General features: G+C 39.2%; 6 protein-coding genes across 8 annotated transcripts; 3 read left to right on the top strand and 3 right to left on the bottom strand.

Moving 5' to 3' along the window:
• Positions 1 to 78: 78 nt before the first annotated feature.
• LOC138131776 (endocuticle structural glycoprotein SgAbd-5-like) lies at positions 79 to 699 on the bottom strand. 2 transcript variants are annotated; one of them, XM_069048981.1, is made up of 3 exons: positions 567 to 699; positions 401 to 516; positions 79 to 355 (listed from the first exon to the last, which is right to left on the bottom strand). In XM_069048981.1, exons 1-3 carry the CDS (start codon positions 669 to 671, stop codon positions 169 to 171), a joined length of 408 nt encoding a protein of 135 aa, XP_068905082.1. In that variant the 5' UTR covers positions 672 to 699; the 3' UTR covers positions 79 to 168. The 2 variants fall into 2 exon arrangements, with proteins under 2 accessions (XP_068905082.1, XP_068905083.1); XM_069048982.1 differs by having other exon boundaries at positions 570 to 592.
• A 3,107-nt stretch (positions 700 to 3,806) lies between these two features.
• LOC138130956 (flexible cuticle protein 12-like) lies at positions 3,807 to 5,217 on the bottom strand. The gene is made up of 5 exons (XM_069047685.1): positions 5,076 to 5,217; positions 4,907 to 5,025; positions 4,288 to 4,857; positions 4,160 to 4,237; positions 3,807 to 4,110 (listed from the first exon to the last, which is right to left on the bottom strand). Exons 1-3 carry the CDS (start codon positions 5,082 to 5,084, stop codon positions 4,671 to 4,673), a joined length of 315 nt encoding a protein of 104 aa, XP_068903786.1. The 5' UTR covers positions 5,085 to 5,217; the 3' UTR covers positions 3,807 to 4,110; positions 4,160 to 4,237; positions 4,288 to 4,670.
• Positions 5,218 to 8,994: 3,777 nt separating this feature from the next.
• Positions 8,995 to 9,703, bottom strand: LOC138130955 (flexible cuticle protein 12-like). Its single transcript, XM_069047684.1, has 3 exons — positions 9,545 to 9,703; positions 9,367 to 9,491; positions 8,995 to 9,317 (listed from the first exon to the last, which is right to left on the bottom strand). The coding sequence occupies exons 1-3, from the start codon at positions 9,551 to 9,553 to the stop codon at positions 9,125 to 9,127; spliced, it is 327 nt and encodes a 108-aa protein (XP_068903785.1). The 5' UTR covers positions 9,554 to 9,703; the 3' UTR covers positions 8,995 to 9,124.
• A 420-nt stretch (positions 9,704 to 10,123) lies between these two features.
• On the top strand, positions 10,124 to 11,117 carry LOC138130954 (larval cuticle protein 16/17-like). The gene is made up of 2 exons (XM_069047683.1): positions 10,124 to 10,487; positions 10,680 to 11,117. Exons 1-2 carry the CDS (start codon positions 10,282 to 10,284, stop codon positions 10,930 to 10,932), a joined length of 459 nt encoding a protein of 152 aa, XP_068903784.1. The 5' UTR covers positions 10,124 to 10,281; the 3' UTR covers positions 10,933 to 11,117.
• Positions 11,118 to 11,788: 671 nt separating this feature from the next.
• Positions 11,789 to 13,687, top strand: LOC138130953 (uncharacterized). Of its 2 annotated transcripts, XM_069047682.1 has the most exons (3): positions 11,791 to 12,822; positions 12,871 to 12,983; positions 13,036 to 13,687. In XM_069047682.1, the coding sequence occupies exons 1-3, from the start codon at positions 12,808 to 12,810 to the stop codon at positions 13,622 to 13,624; spliced, it is 717 nt and encodes a 238-aa protein (XP_068903783.1). In that variant the 5' UTR covers positions 11,791 to 12,807; the 3' UTR covers positions 13,625 to 13,687. The 2 variants fall into 2 exon arrangements, with proteins under 2 accessions (XP_068903782.1, XP_068903783.1); XM_069047681.1 differs by having other exon boundaries at positions 11,789 to 12,983.
• Positions 13,688 to 18,022: 4,335 nt separating this feature from the next.
• Positions 18,023 to 18,845, top strand: LOC138131631 (cuticle protein CP14.6-like). Its single transcript, XM_069048755.1, has 3 exons — positions 18,023 to 18,180; positions 18,357 to 18,472; positions 18,526 to 18,845. Exons 1-3 carry the CDS (start codon positions 18,172 to 18,174, stop codon positions 18,779 to 18,781), a joined length of 381 nt encoding a protein of 126 aa, XP_068904856.1. The 5' UTR covers positions 18,023 to 18,171; the 3' UTR covers positions 18,782 to 18,845.
• The last annotated feature ends 2,342 nt before the right edge of the window (positions 18,846 to 21,187 follow it).

Below are 21,187 nucleotides of genomic sequence, written 5' to 3'. Positions count from 1 at the left end.
TGCGATTTGCAGCTGACGCAATCTCTCAGTACCGCCTTATCCGTACAAGATTCGATTCCCACACGCAAAACAACAAGATACTTGTGGATCACTTTATTGCAGATGTCAACAGTGCTCTTAAATACAAGTGTCGATGAGTGCTGTACAACGGGTCAACCTGGACCCACGTTACTTCCTGGCTGTCTTCACGCTGGGTCTGTACCCGTTCTCGTCGGCCACGAAGGTGACGGTGTGGGACTTGCCGTCGGGCCCCACGTAGCTGTACTCCCCTCGGACGATGATGGCCTCGTTGTCGGTCCCAGCGTTGGTCAGCTCTCCCGTTTCTTGTCTGGTGATGGGGTCGCTGGTCTCAAAACTGCAAAAAAGTCATCAGGAGTGTCTCTCGAGCGCTTTCACCCACCTGAATTTGTATCCGTCGACTCCGATGTTTTCGTTCTCGTAGCGCAGGATCTGGGCGTCTCTGCCGCCCTGGGGGGCGGCTGAAGCTACGGCGACGACGGCGACGAGGACGAGGATCTGCAAGAGGACGAGTTAACAAGAGGGAGACCTGGGGGAGGGTAACTGACCACTCTCATGATGGCAGATACTAATATGGGCACAGAGCGGGTTTGATTTATATACTTTGTATAAAAACCTCCTGAAAAAACCCCACTACCTCCTAGGAGGAGCATCCTTCACATTTCACCTTTTGGAATTATGAATTTCTAAAGATTCGTTGCGTTTTTATGCGACTGCGAAATTATTGTCGATGCTGGAGCTCGGAGGTCTCATCGAAGCGGTGTTATGTCATGCTCCTGCAGATTTTCGTGGTCTCTATGGAGCAAGTGATAAGGCCTCCCGGTGGACGTTGACATTAAAGCCCCCGTCGGCCATTTTATTATCGAATTAATTAACGGGTTTGCGTAAGTTTGACAAGTTTGTGTTTGAGCGCACCAATGATTAATTATCGACATTTCGACAAAAATGTGCATTTTCGAGCCTGCAGGAGTTGGATAATTCAATTTGTATCGGAACGCACCGACGCTTTCTAAATAGAGATGTCATCTTGAGCGGTCGAGATTTGTTCTGGACGAGTTTTCTGGCAGAAGAGAAGATGCTCTCACACCTCGGAGTCACGTTGGCCCCCAGGGCATTTTGTTAAACTGCTCACATTAATTAACCTTTGATTAAAGTCAGCGGGTCTTGCGAATCGGTCGAGAGCCAACCAGGAGTGACTCTTGCAGTGGTGATTAAGTGGGTTTTAGCAACGCTACAATTTTTTCGTTTCGGAACGCTTCTGGTCCCTTTTTATTTCATTTTAGTTGCCATAACTTGAGCGTCGATTAACTCAGCTTTACTTGACTTTGAACACGATTCGTAATTCAGAAGTTTTGTCAAAAATATAACGGGCCTTCAAATAAATTTATATTTAGAGCAACCTACGGAAATTCAATTGTTTGCAACAATTTTCCAGCGTAGAAAATGACACAAGAAACGGCTGACATTTTAACGAAATAAAATTAGGTTAGAAAATATTTTTAATTTTTGTAGTGCGTTCTCCCTATTCCCCCTCCACGGAATATGACAATATGAAATTGGGAAAAAGCTTATTATGTATCCTGTGTAACTCCGGACAATAATTGGTTACCTACAAAAATTACTTTACACTGTTAACAGAATTAGAATGTCGCCTACGACTACTCTAAATATATATTTATTTGAAGGCCCGCTAGTCGTAGGGAAGGACCCAGGGGAGCTCTTAAATACTTTGAAAAAAAAAATCGCTCTTCCTGAAGAAGATATAAAAACTTTAATTTTGTTTAATTCATGTCAGCCTACATATTCACAGTAACAAAATACTATTCTAGTACGCTGCCATTTTTAAGAAAAATTACAAAAATTTAAAATTTTTTTACTCCAAAGTAAAGCTATTCTTCAAAAAATTGTTTTACGTTATTATTTTCCACAATCACCTACACCATAAATAACAATAAACACTGAACTTTTCAGTCTGTATTTGAAGAAAACGCAGTTCAAAGAGTGCACCTTCAGACCAATGTATCTTTGTGGGGGGAGTCCCGATTTTTTTTTAATTTCGATTTTTCGACTACTGAAGTGATCCCCTTCAACGCTCTGAATTCGGAATTCGCGAATTTTTAGACACCCTGTATAATAAATCGTGTGATTTATTGACTGTAACCTTTAATTGGCAATTAATTCTGTCGGTATTTATTTTAATTCTTATGCGAACAAATAATAAAATTAATATCTCCATAAATTTTTCTCTAATTTAATTAACAAATTTTATTTAAAATGAAGCAGATATTTTTTCAAAAATTAAAAATGTTTCCTATTATTTTTTCACATTTTGAAATCTTTTAGATTAAATATTTTAAATCTTTCTTCTCATACAATAATAATAATAGTTACTGACTACAACTAGTGACATTTGGAAATCTAGCACCATTATCGTAAAAATATTGTTTTTAAACAAATGTCAATCATTTTATGTAAATAAAAAAAAGAAAATATTCAATAAGTTTGAATGCCAGAGTGCACCGATTTCTTCGAGAAATTTTATTGCAAATGTATAAATTTACTTATTGCAAATAGAATTGTCTTCACCTGAAGAAATCAAAAATCTTAGACTGCTTCATAGATCTTCCACAGCATTCAGCTATAGATTTATTACTGGTTCCATAAACTGGTTAAAGTATATTATAGTGACCTCGTGGATGGCATGAAGATTCTATATTTTGTTTTTAATTTATTGAAGAAAGCAAAGATTTAAACACTGGTTCCATAATAAAGAGTATAAAGTATGTTTCTATTAATAGTCAAATGAAGAAACGAACATCTTAACGCTCTTCCATAAATTTTCTAACGAATTCAGCTCTGGATTTCTCAGTAACCCCGCAAGGAGAACGAAAACCATCTTTACGACACTGTTTTCTTTTTTTATTCTGAAGAAACGACTCAAAAAGAAGGAGTTTTTCTTAACATTCAAAAGAAGATATAAGAGTTCAGTTTACTTTGTTCGATACCTCCCTAGAAAATGAGTCTGTATCCATAGTTATCAGTAGGTGAAAGTTTCTCTTTCGTTCACTTCACTTTCGCTCACTGCCTTTCACTCACTGGTCTTAATTCATTCGTAAATTTTTCCAGTTCTTTATGATAACGTAATTTTGATTTTTAGGCAACAATTGGTCCCTGGAGGCACTTTCCTCTTACAGGACATCATCAGGAACATGTAACTCTTCATCATTCATTTCCACAATTTGCACAACGCGCACACAAACACTTTATTGACGTTACAGAACTTTGTTTATTTTGTATTTTATTTTTTTCCATAGAAGCAGATCCATCCAAAAATGTGATTTATTTTTATTTCAAATTTTGAATACAAAGTTACAGACTCACTTTCTAAGGAGGTATCGAACAAAACCAAATACAGCACTCCAGAGTAAGGTAGCTTTCGTTCACGTGCATCGTCACAATTCGCGTGAACGAAAGCTTTGCCTTCCTCACTCGTACTGTAAATAACTGTTTCCCCCTTCATTCAGATAGTTTGTTTACTTTTGATTAAAACAGTGAAAGGTTGTGCAAGACATTTGTGGTATTTTTTATACTGTTTATTTTATAAACACCACATCTAAAAAAATTTATTGCTTGACAATTGCTTTGCCATTTAAAAGAAAGACCTATAGTGTGGTCACTTCAAGGTAATTTTTTAATTTATTTTTTGACTTATAATATTAAATTCGTGTCAAAAACATATGTTTTTAATCACCTGATTTTTTTTATTGATCAAAATAAAACTGAGAAGATATCTTGAAAAGCTTTATTGTTTATTTGCACGCATATACAAAATAAGATAGTCGAACGTCTACAATAATATTTTACTTAACTTAAATCCGATGACTAATTGGTGCTGTACAACAAGTCATTACAATAAAAACAAAACTTATTTGCTAAATCCGAGTCCGTTCCGCGTCCATAAAAGTCCATCTTGGATGCCCAAGTCAAGGAAGATGTTCGCCTTGAGGTTGAGATCCATTTTCGTCAGCGACATAATTGACAGCATAAGTACTACCATCAAATTACCATCTGGTACCGTCGCTCTGCTCGAACCTGCACCACACAATAAATAAAAAAAAAATACATTTGGGACGAACTTTACCCCCATTTGAAACCCTCGTATCGCATCTTCGGGGGACGCGGCTGAAGCCGCTTCCACAACGACGACGAGAGCTGCCACCTGTAAAAAAATAATTAGGCAAAAGGACTCGATTGTCACAAGAGACTAACCACTCTCATCGGCGACTAATTGGGACGACCTAGGCGAGGTATTTATATGTCGGAAAAAATAAACGGAAAAATTCCCACCATTTTGGAAGAGCGTCATCTGTCAAATTTGACCGGTCGACCTTTGCCATCTGGATCACCAATTTGTGAATAGTTTCGACACGGATGCTCGACAAGACTCGTAAGATGGACAAGAGGGAAAAGGCCAAGGACAGGACCGGACTGTGATGCAACCACGAAGTAGGTTGGTGTGCAACAGCTCAACAATAAGAGATTAATAACCAATACGTTTATTAAGGGGTTTACAAACATATTGTTGAATGTCAACAGTAGGTACTTATAAATATGGGAGTGTTGCTGTACAAAGTATTTAACAGGTGGTGAGTTTACTGGGGGATGTGCGCCCCTTGGGGTTGGAATCCGTTCTCGTCGGCGATGTAGGTGACGGTGTAGGTGACCCCATCGGGACCGACGTAGCTGAACTGGCCCCTGACGGCGATGCTCTCGTCTTCCCTGCCTTCGTTCCTGACTTCTCCCTGCTCGTCGGAGGACAGTCCGTTGCTGGTTTGGTAACTGAAAGAGACATCTTCAGCCACTGCACTTGTCACGACCGACTCCTGACCTGAATTTGTATCCGCCTACGCCGATGTTGTCGTTTTCTGCGCTGACCACCACGGCGTCGCCGTCGCGACTCTGGGGTCTGGCCAAGGCCACGGACAGGAGGACGGCAAGGACGAATACCTGCAAGGATACCGATTAGCACTGGGAGAGAGAATCATCGCAAAACCGACCACTTTCATGATTGATGAAGACTAATTTGGGGATGGTGCCGGCTCTACTTTTATACTTTGGAAAACTTGCGAAAATACCCCCACTGTCGGTGGCATCCTTCACATTATTTTTACAGAACCATCCCATAATTTAAAATGGCCAGTTCACCTTTACGGACTAGTTTCAAAAGATTCATGGCGTTTTTATGCAACGACACGAAATCCATCCGGGCTGTTGCGCCGCTCTCAGCCCAAGAACCCGACTCTCTTCTCTTCTCTTCTTCTCTTCTCTTCCTTCCTTACTTTGAGCTTTTCCAACATCCATCGAGACGTCTTCGCCGCATCAGACCAACTTCCGCATCGCTCGGATCTCTTTTCCAAACCATCGCGATTGCCAATGGGATTAATTAGAGATTGACTCTTTCGCAACCGGCCCAGTTGGCGTAACATGCTCAGATCGCGATATTATTGTCCTCAGCTCTAATGGTACCAATTTGACAACGCTAATACCTGCAAAGCTCTTCGAGAATGCTTTCAATTCTTCGGTAATGTTTATTTATACTCCTGTTTGAATATTCATAGATGGGAGCTTGTGTAACACGAGTAAAGGTAAATCAACTTCAGCTGGAAACATTTTTATCGCCTTTGTGCAATGCTGTTTGTACAAAGTGTTGGCTCATCTGTCGTGTCGTCCCATTACTGTACAGGGTGTTCCGTCGATTTCTCACTTTATTACACGACCACGCCGATAAATTATACAAGAAAATGGGGACGCTCACAATAATGATAGTCCCATCCTCTCGACGCTGATCTTTCCATTTGACCTTGACTGCTATTTGAAAAATTATTGTTATCGGTTTTGAATGTGACGATATTGCGGCGAGTCTGAATCGAAAGTCAATTAGTTTCACGGATTACACAGAAACCATTTGTTTCTGCCGTGTACAACAAGAATCACTCACATTCTCGGCGGAGTCAACGGTCGAATGTTGATTTATGGATAGGTCACACTGAGGGGGAGTCATCGATGGTTAATTCTTAATCGGTGGCGGCAAACGCAAGATTTATGGACGATCTGTGGGTGGTTTAGCATTTGGGAGAAATGGGAAATGTATAAATCGGTGGTGACATTTGGAAATTGGATTGGAGTGAGTTTTGGAGAGAAAGAGATATGGCGCCGCTTATGTAATTGTTTTAAAAATAGTTTCATTTGTTGATGCTCCGACAGCGTGATCGACGTGACAAGTTAATTCATTTGGAAATTCCCCAGAGCGCCCCACGGGTCGCGTTTTTATTTGCGTGGAAAATTGTATGCAAATTGGCGGATACGATTATCGAATTTGAATTTATAAGAATTGAATGAGAAAGGACGAGTCAAGTGAAAATTATAGATTCTGAAGTTCTCTTGGAATGCAGTAGAATAAGTGACGTATGTTCGAGAAAATGTGTGGTGCTTGCGTTGACGTATGGCGTAGCTTCATCGGCAGTCAAATGTCAAATGGAAATATTGAGTGATGTAGAATGTGTAGAAAGATTGGGAATGGGCGACTATCAGTGGGTATTTCAGAAAAGGTGGAAAGAATTAAGGAAATCGTATGAAATAAACCGAAAACTTCGATTTGTCATTTATGGCAAAGAATGAAGGTGTGAACAAAATGAGGTTATGCATCTGAAGGATTTGTCAAGTAAAAAGACGACCTACGTTTGGGAAAGAGAGAAAGCCACAGTTCGCTTGATCTGAACATTCGTTATGACAGATGAAGAAAGGAAAACGAAATTGTTATATTTTAATTTTTTGTTGTTTATTATTTTATTACGTGTCTTGAAGTGCTATTGCGGCCAAGAAATTTCGTCCACCCTTTTCCTCTCATTTCACAAAAATTGGGTGTAGTTTAACCTCTATTGTCATTATGATTGACGTTTGCAAATTAAAATTTGAAATTTCTTACTGTCACCCATACGAACATAGGCACAATTTGATTGACACATGTCAACATGTGAAGTGAGGTTACTCGTTCCTAAAGGCTGCTTTACAGCATACGTGAGTGGAATGACAGTTGTTGACGAAATTTGTTGTCCGCCATTGTACCTATTTGTCGTGTAAAAACAAAATGAAGAAGGGAAAACGATAAATTAAAGGATTAACCAAAAAAGAGCGAAAAATAAGATGTGATTATTAGCAGTTCACTTCACGATTGTTTTAAACACGCAGCAGGCCAAGATATTTTTTGTTAGATTGGCGTCAGGTCCTGTCATATAACGTTTGCTTTTTAAATATCCGCCTTGTTGTCAATTCCGTCATTAATTTAGTTAGTAATAATAATTGACCCATTTTAATACATTAGGAATGTTCTTAAACGAGAACTGCGCTGCAAAAATGTATGTTTCATTTGAATTAAAGTTTTAAATTATTGTTCTTAATACGTTCACTTATTTAAAAAATGTAGCAAACTGGCAGTAATGTTCGGTTCAATTATAACCTAAAATAGATTTATTATGACAAATTGCAATACTGCCAACTAAAATGTCAGATTTTCATAGATAGTCCGAATTTGAACAATCCGTTTAAATGAGTATGTGAGGACGATTGGAAGATGAAAATGTCTTAAATAATATAGAATATTGTTTTTGGAATTAAAGAAACTTACAATAAATTATTGTTTTGTGAAATAGTAATTTATGCAACAACTACATAAAGTAGTACTTTTTATCACGAATGGGAAGTTTAATGGCATCAGCCCCAGGCGAGTGCGGCAATTCAATGAGTGACAAAAAACACATTATGCAAGAGTTCCATACAATATTTTTACGATTATATGCAGTCAGAACAACAATTAACAACACAACGTAAATCTAACATTCGACGTTTTTACAACATCGCGAGACAACTTCAATTGTTTTCAATGCACTCTTATGATTCGGCTATTTCGGTGCACATATTTGCGTAACGTCACAGTGAAATGATGACACGCTACGACACGTTTAACGCTTTTTACCTTTAATTATTATTACCAGAAAGCGCTGAAGAGATGTAGTGGCGCAGTACAGTTTTTTAACCATTCGAGGAAAAACTATCCGGTGTTCATTTAAATGTATCCTCAAAGTTGGCGTTGAAGAGTCGATTGTGAACGCACCACTCGTCAGTCTGCACAGTAAAAACACAAACAACCCAAAAGTGAGGTTAGATTGATGCCTGCTTTGGGGATAAATTTAAATAAACACACGATATTTACTACATTTGTTTCTCAATACTTCAATAGTCATTATTTGTGAAAAATGAGCAGAAGAGTGTCGAAACAATACGATCTTAAAAAAAAATATCTGGTAAATCAGAAGTGGTGAAACGTGTACTGAAATTTCCACCTAACTGTGTCTAAAGTGCAAAACAAATGTCACGTAAAAGGCACGCCGCCATTCGTCATAAAAATCGCCGCCTTTGATTCTATGGAAAACATTAATTTATACCCACACTGCGTAACGCGTCCAACGCGTGAAAATACATAACTGCTTCGTGCTTCGCAGACACAAAACAGCAAAAAACAGGAATCATCCTCCTGAAAATGATGTACCGAAAAGGCGAAGGTCGCTGTTAATTTTAACGACATTACGTGTAAATGTCAGATTGTCGGCATTTCCGGCCGCCATTTTGAAAACGTGCGTCCGATTTTTTCCCCGTCCGTCATCCTTTCCCTTGATTTTTTCGTCCTTGGCCGTCGTCCGGGGGGCGAATTTCTCCGGGAAATGCCCCAACGGGGTCATCCATTTCGCAAGCTGCCAAACAGTCAAGTGACGCAACTTTTGGCCGATCGCTCGAAATTGAGAGAAATTATCGGTGCGATATGAGAATAAAACAAGCAGGAATGCAGCTTTCCCTCACTAATGTCATCGCATAAAATTAAGGGGGTTACGCAAGGCGCTGGGCAAGACAACAGACTCCTCGTTACATCTATCTTTTATTGGAATTATTTACATGTTATAAATAGGAATCGATCGTTTCGCAGCTTTATGAAAGCTGCGGAAGGACCGATTGGACAATTCGTCATGGCAGTCGCGCTGATATGCGATGGCATCTATGGGCTCTGGGGGAGATGGGCACCCTGCGGCTGGAACCCGTTCTCGTCGGCGATGTACGTCACGGTGTAGGTGACTCCGTCGAGTCCCACGAACGAGAACTGTCCCTTGACGGACATGATCTCGTTCTCGGAGCCCGCGTTCTGGAGCTGGCCTTGTTCCTGGGCGGAAGTTCCGTCGCTGGTCTCGTAACTGCACAACCAAATCAGTTCGTATCCGCCTTGGACTCTTCGGTACTCACCCATAGTTGTAGCCATCGAGACCGATGTTGTCGCTTTCGTATTTGACGATTACGGCGTTCTTCGAGTCCCGGGGCTGCTGGGGGGCGGCGGCGGCGCAAGCCACGAGCACGGCGACAACGGCGACCTGAATCAATCGATCGATCATACCCCCTTTTCCGCACCCTCCAGACCTCTTACCAATTTCATCTTAATTTTGTACTATACTGACCACAATAGCGAACTGAAGATGAGGCGAAGGTTCACGCTTTTATATGAGAATATCCCTGTACTGCCCAGACTCTATTTACCATCGCTGCGTGTTCTCGCTGACATTTACCACCACTTCTTCTCGTTATTTTGGCATTGTGATCTCAAAGTTCATTTGTACAAAGAGGCGGCTGCCGTTTGACCCATCTCTGCCCTCGGGGCGGAGATGGTATACGTTTCTGTTATTTGGAAGGAATCTGACGGGCCAATTAATTGACGCGTACTAAAGGACACCTCCACTCTTATCTTTCACAGCTTCGCGATCTTATCAGAACCTCGAGACAATCCATCGACGAATTTAATTGCCAATAGGGCCTTCACTCTTCTGCAAATGTCATTCTACTATGCAACTCTCAAAGTTCACATTCCTGCAAACTGCAGAATTGTCTGTCACTTATCAGAAGAGACTTCAATGCCAAATCAACACATGATGTTAATCCAGTTTCAGACATTGTCGCAAAAAATCCGGATTATTCAGCCCATCTCCATAAGAATCCCATTAGCGCTCTAAATGTCACCAGAAATAAAGAAATCTTCAAAAGAACAAAAACTGGTCCAGGATTCATCCGCGACTTAAATGTTAACACCACAACCAATAAAGATAATCCGATCGGTATTAATTATTCTTCGTTTAATGAACCCGAATCTCTTGTCTTCCGAAGGCCTCGATGCCCACCAACCGACCTCGCACTCTTTTATTTTCCTCGTCTCGATATATTAAAAACTGGATCAGCTCCTCCTTATTCCGAACCATGCACGCACTCCTGGTTGTACCTTTGCTTTTGTGTGTCTTGCACGACGCCGCGTCTCTTCCTGCCAAAGACGCCATCCTCCTGCACCGGAACCAGCGCCAGAGCAACGGCTACCAATTCGAGTAAGTCACTCTAGTCTATTTTTACCCGGTTAATTGCATCACGCTGAAGGAAACATGAGCAGAAACGAATGTTAATTAATTCATCAATCAGTCAAGGTCTCCTGAAGATGAGCTGAATTGTAATGTCGTGTAGTAATTTGAATTCTTGTGTAAAAAAAACCAAGGTGTGGTAAATTAGATGGTTTTTTGTAGGTACGAGGCGGAGGACGGGTCGCGTCGCCAGGAGATCGGCACGTTCGTCAACAAAGGGGACAAGACCGTCCTCCACGTGAAGGGGATGTACTCGTATTTCGGCAGAGATGGACGCAAGTACGTGGTGCGCTACGAGGCCGACGATAAAGGGACGAAGACCGCTGGAGATATCGTGCCCCAGCTGCTCCCTGGAGATATCGTGCCCCCGCAGGTCGAGACCACAACTGATGAAGTTACGACGACGGCTAATTGAGGATCGAATCGAGATAAGGTTGCGGCATGCTGCGAAGATAATGAGGGTTATAGGTTGTGGGGATCGAAGAAAGAAGTGCTTTTCTTGTGCCGACACGCACCAGGCGGCTTATGTAATTTTGTAGATATAATAATTGCAGTGTAATGAATAAATGAGTGATGTTCGTTAATAAATCATAATTTATGTATTGTAGTTTCTCTTGTAACGGTGGTCAAAGGAGAGTATGCCACGGTGCATGCACAGGTGTATGCACGGTTGCCTATACCAACTACATTTTGTATTATTTTATTATTGTTCTTGTCAAAACAAATCGAATTAAAATTTAAGGTTTGCAATTACGCCGTCCAGATGTAGAATAAAACATTAATGATGTGGCTGTAAGGGAGTCACGACAAAGGACTGGGGAAGGATTGTCAGTTAAAATCAGAAAAGTGAAAAATTTCAAGGACACTGCAACAAAACCATGTTCCATGTTCGCCAGTATTAAATAGCTAGTTAATAATAAAATAATAACTAAAATAAAACGCACGAACATGCGAATGCAGTTGGGCGAAGATTTAATAATTTTAAAAAATGTAAAAGAATTATTGATCATGAAAGGTTGGTAGCATTGGTTTTTAAAGAAACGTGAAGAATAATTGTTTTTTCTTGACCGATCGGACTGGCTTTCCTAGCTTTGAGTAAATTGAAAATAAATAACAAATCTACTGGCAAATTAATTTTGGTTTAATTTTTGTCCGAGACAATTGATTATTTAGAACTGTCAACTTGTTACTTTGGCGGGAAAATTGAAACTCAATGATGTAGCAGAGATTTGTTACAGTTTATTAGACACGAAGACACTGCAAGTTTTTGTTGGGCGAATGACAAGAGAAATCGATCAAAAAATCATTAACAAAGATTGTTTCTCGAGTCAAACCGGGGAAGTAATTGCGACTACTGTATTGGGTACTGACATTTGCAGATAAAAATGCAGTGGCATTTCAAGGAAATTCTTAATGGTGATTGTCGAAATTTGTTTGAAAGATTTTTAAAATCCATTCGAGTAATTATCCAATTAACACACTTTACCCGTGAAAAATAATACTTTATTTATAGTTGACCAATTACATCACCGTCCCAATGCTTCTTTTACGGCCGGAATTTGTGTTTTAATTGCTGTTGCTTCCTCTTCTAATTCCGCAACCACGCACCTATTGACATTTCAAAATGTCATCCATTTTAAAGGAAGCGTCTTCATCACCAGCTCAAGAGTAATTCCAGGAGTCTAGTTTGCTCGACCCTGTGGTGACCTCCTGGGGTATGCAAACATCTCAGCAATTTGCACTAAATCATCCGCGAGAGATGCAGTTTCTCTACCGCTCTTGGAGATTTATTCTTGAAAAATGGAAGCACCGATTTGCATAGTTCACGATAGCGAATTGAAATTAAGCAGAATGAATATGCAAATCATGACGAGATGCGGAGAAATGAGAAGGGAAAAGTCTGAACTTTCCTCTATGACTTCATTTGTGTCGATTTTTTATTTAATAGTATTTTTAAGATGACTTAAATGTTCCGTCAGCTCCATATTTGCGAGTGTGGCAACCACGCGAATTGGCTTGTTAACAAGTTATTAAATGACGAGGCAATAAACTTGACGAGATTATCTTTCTGTAGCAATCCAGACGATAATGAAATATATCACAACAGATATGTCCAAGGAATTTGCATTAAATTCGAATTGGAAGGAACAACTCCACTTGTGAAAAATTATGGTAATAGGAGAGATTTTTGGAAACTGTCATCTTTTATGTATTATCTTGGACCAAAGCTAGTGGGGTTAACAAATATATAAAAAATTCATGGCGGACTGTCAGTGTCAACTCGTCCACGATGGATCTCAAATACGTAAGTTTTCCTCGACGAAGAAGCAACAATAATTTTTGGGAAATTCAGATTTTAGTGAGTGTCTTCTTGTGTTGTGGTCTGGCCCTCGAAGACCCTAGAGCCGCAAGAATCCTGGACTACCAGCGAGAAGAGCACATCGGATCTGGACACTACTTCTTCCGGTGAGTCTGAAATGTCCTTTCCGTTTGGATCTTCTGGAATTGTTTTGTTTAGATTCGAGAGCAGCGACGGCATCATCCGTGAAGAAGAGGGCACCCTCTTGGACGAGAACACCCCCGACTCCCCCGTCGTTGTCAAGGGGTCGTACTCCTACCCCGACGAAACCGGCAAACTCTACACTGTGCGCTACATCGCCGACGAGAACGGTTTCCACCCCGAAGGGGACCACATCAAGGTGCCGCCCTACGTGGTCAACCCCAACCCCCAAGTCTTTGTGCAGTCGACCCCGCGACCCCCCATCCAGCTCGTCCAAGGCACTCCACGAGCCCCTCACCCCGGCCAGTTCGTCCCAGGCATTTCGCGGCCGCCTCTTCCCGTCCAGTTCGTCCAATCCACTCCTCGCCCCCAGTTTGTCGCCGCCTCGCCGACGCGCTTCCAGATCAACCCCTTCTCGAGCACCCCTCGACCGGAAGTGTCGACCACCCCGACTCGCATCCAGATTCCGCTGGATGCGGCGAGCACGGTCACGCCTAAATCCGTAGCTTTCAACGAGCTCGACAATAAGCTGCAGAGCTCGATCGTGAACCTTTTGGCGAATGGTGACGGCAGAGGGTTCAATATCGCCGCAGTCAATTCCATCTAATTGTTGTTTTGTGTTCTGTTGTGTTTGTAAAAGTGTATTTTTTGAATAAAATGTTAACCGATAGAGGGCGTTGCGAAATTTGGTGACATTTGTTTGTCGGAGTATTTAGGGCGTTTCAACAGGAAATTGATTCTTATAATTGCGTAAATTACTTCGGATAACAATTAAAATGTCAGTGGATGTTTGAGAGTTGCGTGGGTCGGTGTCTGACGCAGCGTTGAATGCCCCGGCGAGTCACAAAGCGACACCAGGAAACCAGCTTCATTCACACACTTTTTGTTGACTGAAATGTCTGCAATGATTCTTAGTCGTTGGGCCACATTCATATCTAAGTAGGTTGATCATTAGAGCTATTTTTATCAGTTTTTAAGCAAGCTCAAACGTAACTGGCTCATTTAAATTTGAACAATAACAGTTACAAGACTTTGGTTTTTGCAGCGCTGTAGGAGACCGGAAGTAATTTTTATTTCACACAGGGAGGGAGTGTGAAAAAAATACAAATAAATAATGAACAGACAAATTCTACAGTGTAATGTTGGAACCGGTGAGTGTGGATTTGTCAGCGGAGAAGTGACATAACTCAATTTTTAAACAAGTCGAATTAAGGTCGAGTTGTAAAGTAAATAAAATAAAATGCGAGAAAAGCTATAAACACGTAGAAGCGACTAACCTTTTTAGATTGTTTGAAAATTACACGCAGAAATTTATTTGACACTAAAAGAATTAGATTTGACATTTTAGGTGAATATTTTTAGGAAAAAATAAAAAATTATTGTTATTAGTGTGAGATTTAAGAGTGATGATTTCCCAACAAAATTACAACGAGCGTTTTAAAATATTTGTGGTCATGTGGTCTGGTGCATGCTTTTGTTAGTTGTCACCTGTCATTTATTTAACATTTATGAAGAAACAGTGGTGGGCATTATTTCGTTTGTAAAAACAGTTCATTTAAAACTAATATTGACAGTTTGCTTGTCTTTTTATTGCTACGAACTTACTCTAAAATGATTATCAAAGCAAGGTTATGTGCCTGGCGGAAATGTCAAAACATACTAAATAAAAAGAAAGAAACTAGAGGAGAGAAAAGCATGGCCTGTTTGATCACGCATTTTTTGAACGCTGGCTATTTTAGCAGAAGAAAATGAAATTTATGCAAGAAGCTTGCTGTTAATTATGAAATAGTTGAAAAAAACTTTCTTTGTTTCAGATTATTTCTTATTTCTTTCAATAGAACATTAAATTCAATTATTTTGTTCAAATTTGGAAATGCATTTAAAGCACTGATGTCTATGGTGTAGGTACCATAGAGATCAGTGATTTAAAGACATTACAATTCAGAATAAATGGCATAGCGGCATAGCGGTAGGCGTTGGAAATTCAAATTTACGTTGGCAGCAAGACCCTTGGTAATAATACCTATAAAAAATACCCACCCTAGTTTCGACGCTGTTGGTGTCCTCCGCTGTTAATTTGGTTTTGGCATTATTGTTGGAATCATTTTGTGTTTATTCTTGTTATACCTAATAGTATTTGGAATTTCTTCAATGAATTCGTAAAACTTTTATTATTTTTCTGTGGGTTATCTCTGATGTGGGTCAAAACCATGTCAAAATAATGTGACGCATAACCTCAAAATAAATGACGGTTTTCAATTATACGCTAAGATGTTTTTTTATCTGTTATTTAGAGGTATTATAAATATTTCTATACTAAGGACAACGTAACATTTTATCTGCCCCGCCCATTACATTTTCTTAGTTACCAATCAAATAGGTTGTTAAGACGATCTCGTTTACACAGAAAAAAAATATGACATTCGAATTGTCTTAATGACCTTTTATTTTTTAAAACCTAAAACAATAATTGTGGACTTGACAGCAGAATTCTAACCTTAACTTTTTTACGTGGCAAATGTGATGAAAAATTATACAGATTGAATCTGGCTTTGATTCTCATTGGTCAATTTATGTGGGCGGAGCAGATAAAAAGTTATAACGGCAATACTATACCTACTATCATAGTGTACTATTCCGGACATGGAATCTTGGCCAACATTTTTTAGACATTTCTAAAAAAAAAAATATGTAAACCAATTATTAGTGTCATTAATAAATGACAATTATTAAAGATCACTTTGAAGTTTTTCTTATGACATCAAAGAAGCAGGGAAATGGCATTATCGAGTCAAAAGTTGGGTTATATTGAATAAAGGCCAGTTCACACATATTTGTCAGTTAAATGGCAGTTGTGGCCAAGATTCCGTGTCCGGAATAGTACCTACAGTTGGCTTCAAAAAAAACGGGAAATGAAATTTGACCTAATGTGAACTGAAAATTTAATTTGTCAATTTGTGTCTGTTTGACAGTAGTATTTCTGACACATAAGTGCCGTTTTTTAACCTAAATTCTAAAAGGCCGTTTCAAATTATAAAAATGTAATAAAATCTGACAGAACTTTTTCTGACAGTTCCCGTTTTTTTTGAAGCGAACCGTACTGTGGAAATTTGCCAGTTACAATACCTATAGAGAATAATTCACATAAGATGACGAGCCTAACCAGGTAAAATGCAACCCAAAATACAATTCATAAAGGTATCTCGATCCCTATTACATTATTGTAATGTAGATAACTTTTAACGTCAGCCTAATGAATGTCAAGTTTTGAAAGAAAAATATCTCTCACAACAAAGTATGATTTAATAACAATAATAAGCAATTAAAATGGCTAAGGTAATGAGTGAGTAGGATCATGTCGGTTGTGTCATCGTCCGATGACTTTTTCAAATACTGAATATGTATGAACGAAAAATGCAGTGACAGATGTATCTTTCAAACTAATAGAACACCTAATTGGATTCTTGATTTAAATTTTAAATACCAAAACACAATGTATGCTTTGAAAAATGTATTTTGGGTTGCATTTTTAGCTTGTGAGATTCGTCATCTTACGTGAATAATCCCGTAGTGTATCTACGCTAAAGAAAGTTATGATTACTTGGTTGCCTAAAAACGAGGGGCTTCTAGGTAATGTAATTGTAAAATTGTTACGAATAATAACCAATTATGTTGCAAGAGCTAGTCCTGAAAAAGAGTCTCTTGTTGCCTTATCTAGTTCAGAACACTGTAATTTACACTTTCAAACGTTCTTCAAGGTAAATATAACAAAATAAACAATGAAAACTGGTTAAGTGTCAAATTTACAAATCACAGTTAATAATTTTACAAAAAATGTTATAAGAATTTTCTAGTTTTCCAAGAAGAAACTTGTTTTGAATGAAAATCTGAGTTTTTTCTTAATTTAAAAAAACACTTGATTGTATTCATACAAAAAAAAGATGTTTTAATGACTGGTTGCATTTACGACCTCTGTTTAAAACTGGTCAAGTAAGAAACCTTTGGATCTTACCACGTATGTATGTATTTATAAAATAAATCTAATACGCTCAAGTAACCAAAACAGACTTCGAGTAAAAGTCTTTCTTACACATTTTTCAACACTTTTATATGATCCTACCCGAATTATTTGGCTCACCACCTCTTCAGACTTTTACCAAACACTGAAAACCAACTGGTCTACAAAATAATTTTTCTTAAACACTCACAATGGAGCCCAAATCTCATTTCACAACCTATTCTACGGATGTGATCTCATCTCATCTAATTTGATTCTTATACAACGAAGAGCAATTAAAACCGCAATTTGTCGACTGTTCTGACCTACAACCGGACACACAAAACATTTTCTTTCCGAAATAAATAATTGCCTCTAACCTTTACCAAAGATGAGCACCGTCTGAGATGACTCTGCAACTCGTTTTAAGCTCCGCTTAAAAAAATATAATAAAACGCAAATGTCAAATCGTCTATTGTTAGTAGCATCAGGATGCGGTGAAGACAGTTATTTACACAAGATTCCTGGACCTCAATTTTCGCAATACTCTCTAGAAGTCTAGAATTTGCAAATTTAGGAATTTTTAGCGAAATATCGCACTAGTTATGGCTTAGGCGGCACCCACATCTTGTAAAACGCAAACCGATTGCAAATTCGGCTGTTCCGCAACACAACTTGAAGAGCTTTATGAAGTTAATTTTGCGCAAAGGTCAACGAATCCTCTAATCTCAATAAATACATTCAGTTTTTTGTTTACCGTTGTGAAACTGCAATTGGGCAACGGCTGTAATTCTAGGTTTGATTTGTAAAAATATAAAAATCGCGAAACCACAGAAAAATGAGTGTTTCACGTTGGAGCGCGCGTGAAGACGGATCGTGACCTTCACCTACAAACTGGTCTGCTGGTCATCTGCACGGAAAATGGTGGCAAGAAGAAGATTAGAAAGACACGATTTTGCAGGTTTGACCGAAACGCTGAAACAGAAACACTTTTTTCGCCTTTGTGGGGCAGCGTCCCACGCGATGTTATTGTCAACAAAAATGCGTCGGACAATTTCAGCGCGGGGACGACGTGGGGATGAGTCTGAAAGGAGCGCTATATATAAAGAACGTCATTACCCAACTGATTTAATACATAATATTCTCTCATCATCATCATGAAGACGGTGAGTACCACGACATGCACCATCTCTAATTATTATTGTGTCTCTCCCATCCGTTGCCCACTTTCCGTGTCTTCATCGCTCCGTTCCACTTTTCTTATCACCCCATCGCTTTCCCAATTATCCGTTGCACAAGTCCCACAATTTGCACAACTCATTTCACAACTGCCCAATTTCAGACGCTCGTTCTGCTCGCCATCGCCGCCGCGGCCGCCGCCAGACCCCAGGGCCCCCAGGATGCCTACATCACCCGCTACGACAACGACAACACCGGCTTCGGGGGCTACTCCTTCAAGTAAGACGGCGCTTTCTCTGCCCTTAATCGACACTGACCTGGTGCTTTTTCAGCGTGGAGACCAGCGACGGCTTCAGGCACGAGCAGACCGGGGAACTGCGGAGCCCCGGCACCGACGACGAGGCCTTGGTCATGAGGGGGTCCTACTCGTACGTGGGCCCCGACGGGGTCACCTACACCGTCATCTACGTCGCCGACGAGAACGGGTTCCAGCCCGAGGGGGAGCATCTGCCGGCTTCCGCGGGGGTGAAGAAGCTCGGCATCCCGGCGGCGGCGCAGGCATCGCTGATCGGCGGCGGGCTGGGGTAACGCCTCCGCACCTGCCCCCTTGAGACTGCCAATTTGTACAGATAATAAACACTATTTTTGCTAAGCTGGCTCTCATTCAGACGCATTTCCGCATTCCCTGTCGTACTTGGTGGCGGTTTGTTATTTACTCTTGTTACGACGCGTTTATTGACAATGCACTTATGTAACTGACCTCTGACCTACGGCCCCGCTTTCGCTTTCGTCTTATTTTACGGCGCCCGTCCATCCATAATCGTATCGTAGTCGTGTTTCCAGACTATTTGCTTTAGGAACTTGATCATCAATGTTATCTAATGATGGAAACCGATGTGGTATTTAGGATTGTGTAATTGAGATTTACAAAAAGATTCCTAATATCGTGTGCAATCAAAAATGTGTGGAAAATCCGGATTTCGGTTAAAAAACAAGAAGTGATGAGCGACCTTTACCCAATTCGACTTAAGTATATCAGATTAAATCAAGGACGCGGATGGAAATTCACATGTTTACATTATTCTTCGCTAAGTTTTAATAGGTGGGAGTTTTTCACCAGACAAAGAGTAAACAGTAATTGCAGTTAATGTTGTGGTGTCACATTACGTCTTAGATTTCACTCTGGAAATGATGTCATTTAATTTTAACGCTACGTACGTATAATAAATAAGTAATAAAACACATCGATGAACCGTTACGTTGACAGTTTTCTTCAATTTTACGCTTTCATTATTGGAATTCACGTTTGCAATGAAACATAGTGTAACAAAGTGTAAAAGCATTGAAATAACTGAACATGTCATTGTAATAGAGCAAATATGTGAATAAAAGACAATTTTTGTTAAAGGAAGTGAAGATCATGAGGGAAGTTATCTCACAAAAAAGTCGCTTCAAAAGAAATTTATAACTCTGCAAAATCAGAAAGAGAAACGTTATTTGTTACTTTAAAAAATATAAAACTAAATTGATTCGACCTGACCTGACTTGTGATATTTTCTTGTGTTGAATATTTTGAAAAAAGATCCAAAAGATGCTTCAAATGATTTTTATGAGAGAATTACCTTGCCATTGACGAGTTCAAATCATAATCATTAGGTATTGTAATAACTTCCATTGGATACTCCTCGCAGAATGACGTTATTGGTAATAAATTATAACAATACAAGTGAATAAAATATGCAATAAACAAACTTTCAATTTTTTAGATACGAAGAAAGTGATCAACAATGACTGCATCTGTTGGTAACGAGCAAATTTGGCAAATTTGAAATTTATTACCATCAAAGATTCATTTTTGTAATAGCATCATAAGCATAACCGACATAACCTAATTTTTTTTTTATGTCGTATCGTAGTTAAAACATCCGGTCAGTGCTAATTACAAGACAAAAAACACCAATTTTTTCATTGCCAACAGACTCAGTCATTATTGATCACGCTGTATATTACACCTAATCATCATAATTCTTTTGGAATACCTGTACGAAGACGCAGCCATCTTCCTTTGTAACAATTTACCTTTAAAAACAAATTACATTAAAAAGTATAATTACAATAATTTATTTCTTTGGTTTGATGGTAATGAGGTCAACAAGACAATTATTATTTATCCACTATCACTACTATCACAGAGCAAATTTAAACTTCGTTCTAAAATTGTAGTGTATAATGTGTTGCCTACATTCTGCCATACTACTACTTTTATTTTAATAATGTTGCATAATCTTGTTACGTGTAGCTTTTTTAATACAAATTAATCAAACTTTATTTGCATTGTAACGTGGTACAGTAAAAATTGATCACACCGACTGTTGATTTTATTCCGAAGACAGTGCTTCTTGGTGAATGTTGACATTTCAGTGTTATAAAATACTATATTTTCACAATACGAGATGACAAAATTTGGTTTTAAAATATCACGACATTATTCGTAAACTGTGAATCTGTAGTTTCTTGATGCATAAAAAAATAAAGAAAGAATATGTTTGTTAACATCGACAAATTAACAAATTTCGCAACAGTTGTAATAATAATTTGGTTTGAATTAGAGATGAACAAACATATCCGAGCATTCCGTTACGAATTTACTCGTTTCAGCTTAATTATTAGTTGCGCAAGACAACTGATGGAAATTCGTCGAAAGATCAAACCGGACGACCCCGCAGAACAGCGTGAAAAGAGGAGGGAAAAATCGTGCCTGATCGATATAGTTCTCAGATTAGATTAAATTGATTAAAACGGTTTTTAGACAGTCTGAAGCAGCTTAAGTAGCAGCTGGGGCATATCACGACTTGCTGTTCATTAAAATTGAAACAAAAATGCGTTGTAGCATGTTAAATTCTAAACTGGTGCCACATGATTTTTATAGTAATTGCTCTAAAGCTTAAAGTATTGTTTATATCGGCGTTAAAAAGTCGATTGTGAACGCATCAC

Source organism: Tenebrio molitor, chromosome 5 (genome assembly GCF_963966145.1).
Source record: "Tenebrio molitor chromosome 5, icTenMoli1.1, whole genome shotgun sequence".
Classification (NCBI taxonomy): domain Eukaryota; kingdom Metazoa; phylum Arthropoda; class Insecta; order Coleoptera; family Tenebrionidae; genus Tenebrio; species Tenebrio molitor.
This window is presented reverse-complemented; position numbering and strand designations above follow the sequence as displayed.

Coding starts and splice junctions, on each gene's coding strand:
- LOC138130954 (XM_069047683.1), top strand. CDS start 10,282: ATGCCCACCAACCGACCTCGCACTCTTTTATTTTCCTCGTCTCGATAT. Junction 10,488..10,679: donor AGCAACGGCTACCAATTCGA/GTAAGTCACTCT, acceptor GGTTTTTTGTAG/GTACGAGGCGGAGGACGGGT.
- LOC138131631 (XM_069048755.1), top strand. Junction 18,473..18,525: donor TTCGGGGGCTACTCCTTCAA/GTAAGACGGCGC, acceptor GTGCTTTTTCAG/CGTGGAGACCAGCGACGGCT.
- LOC138130956 (XM_069047685.1), bottom strand. Junction 4,858..4,906: donor GTAGGCGGATACAAATTCAG/GTCAGGAGTCGG, acceptor TGTCTCTTTCAG/TTACCAAACCAGCAACGGAC.
- LOC138130955 (XM_069047684.1), bottom strand. Junction 9,318..9,366: donor CTCGATGGCTACAACTATGG/GTGAGTACCGAA, acceptor TTGGTTGTGCAG/TTACGAGACCAGCGACGGAA.
- LOC138131776 (XM_069048981.1), bottom strand. CDS start 671: ATGCTCCTCCTAGGAGGTAGTGGGGTTTTTTCAGGAGGTTTTTATACA. Junction 517..566: donor TATCTGCCATCATGAGAGTG/GTCAGTTACCCT, acceptor GTCCTCTTGCAG/ATCCTCGTCCTCGTCGCCGT. Junction 356..400: donor GTCGACGGATACAAATTCAG/GTGGGTGAAAGC, acceptor ACTTTTTTGCAG/TTTTGAGACCAGCGACCCCA.
- LOC138130953 (XM_069047681.1), top strand. CDS start 12,808: ATGGATCTCAAATACGTAAGTTTTCCTCGACGAAGAAGCAACAATAAT. Junction 12,984..13,035: donor TCTGGACACTACTTCTTCCG/GTGAGTCTGAAA, acceptor TGTTTTGTTTAG/ATTCGAGAGCAGCGACGGCA.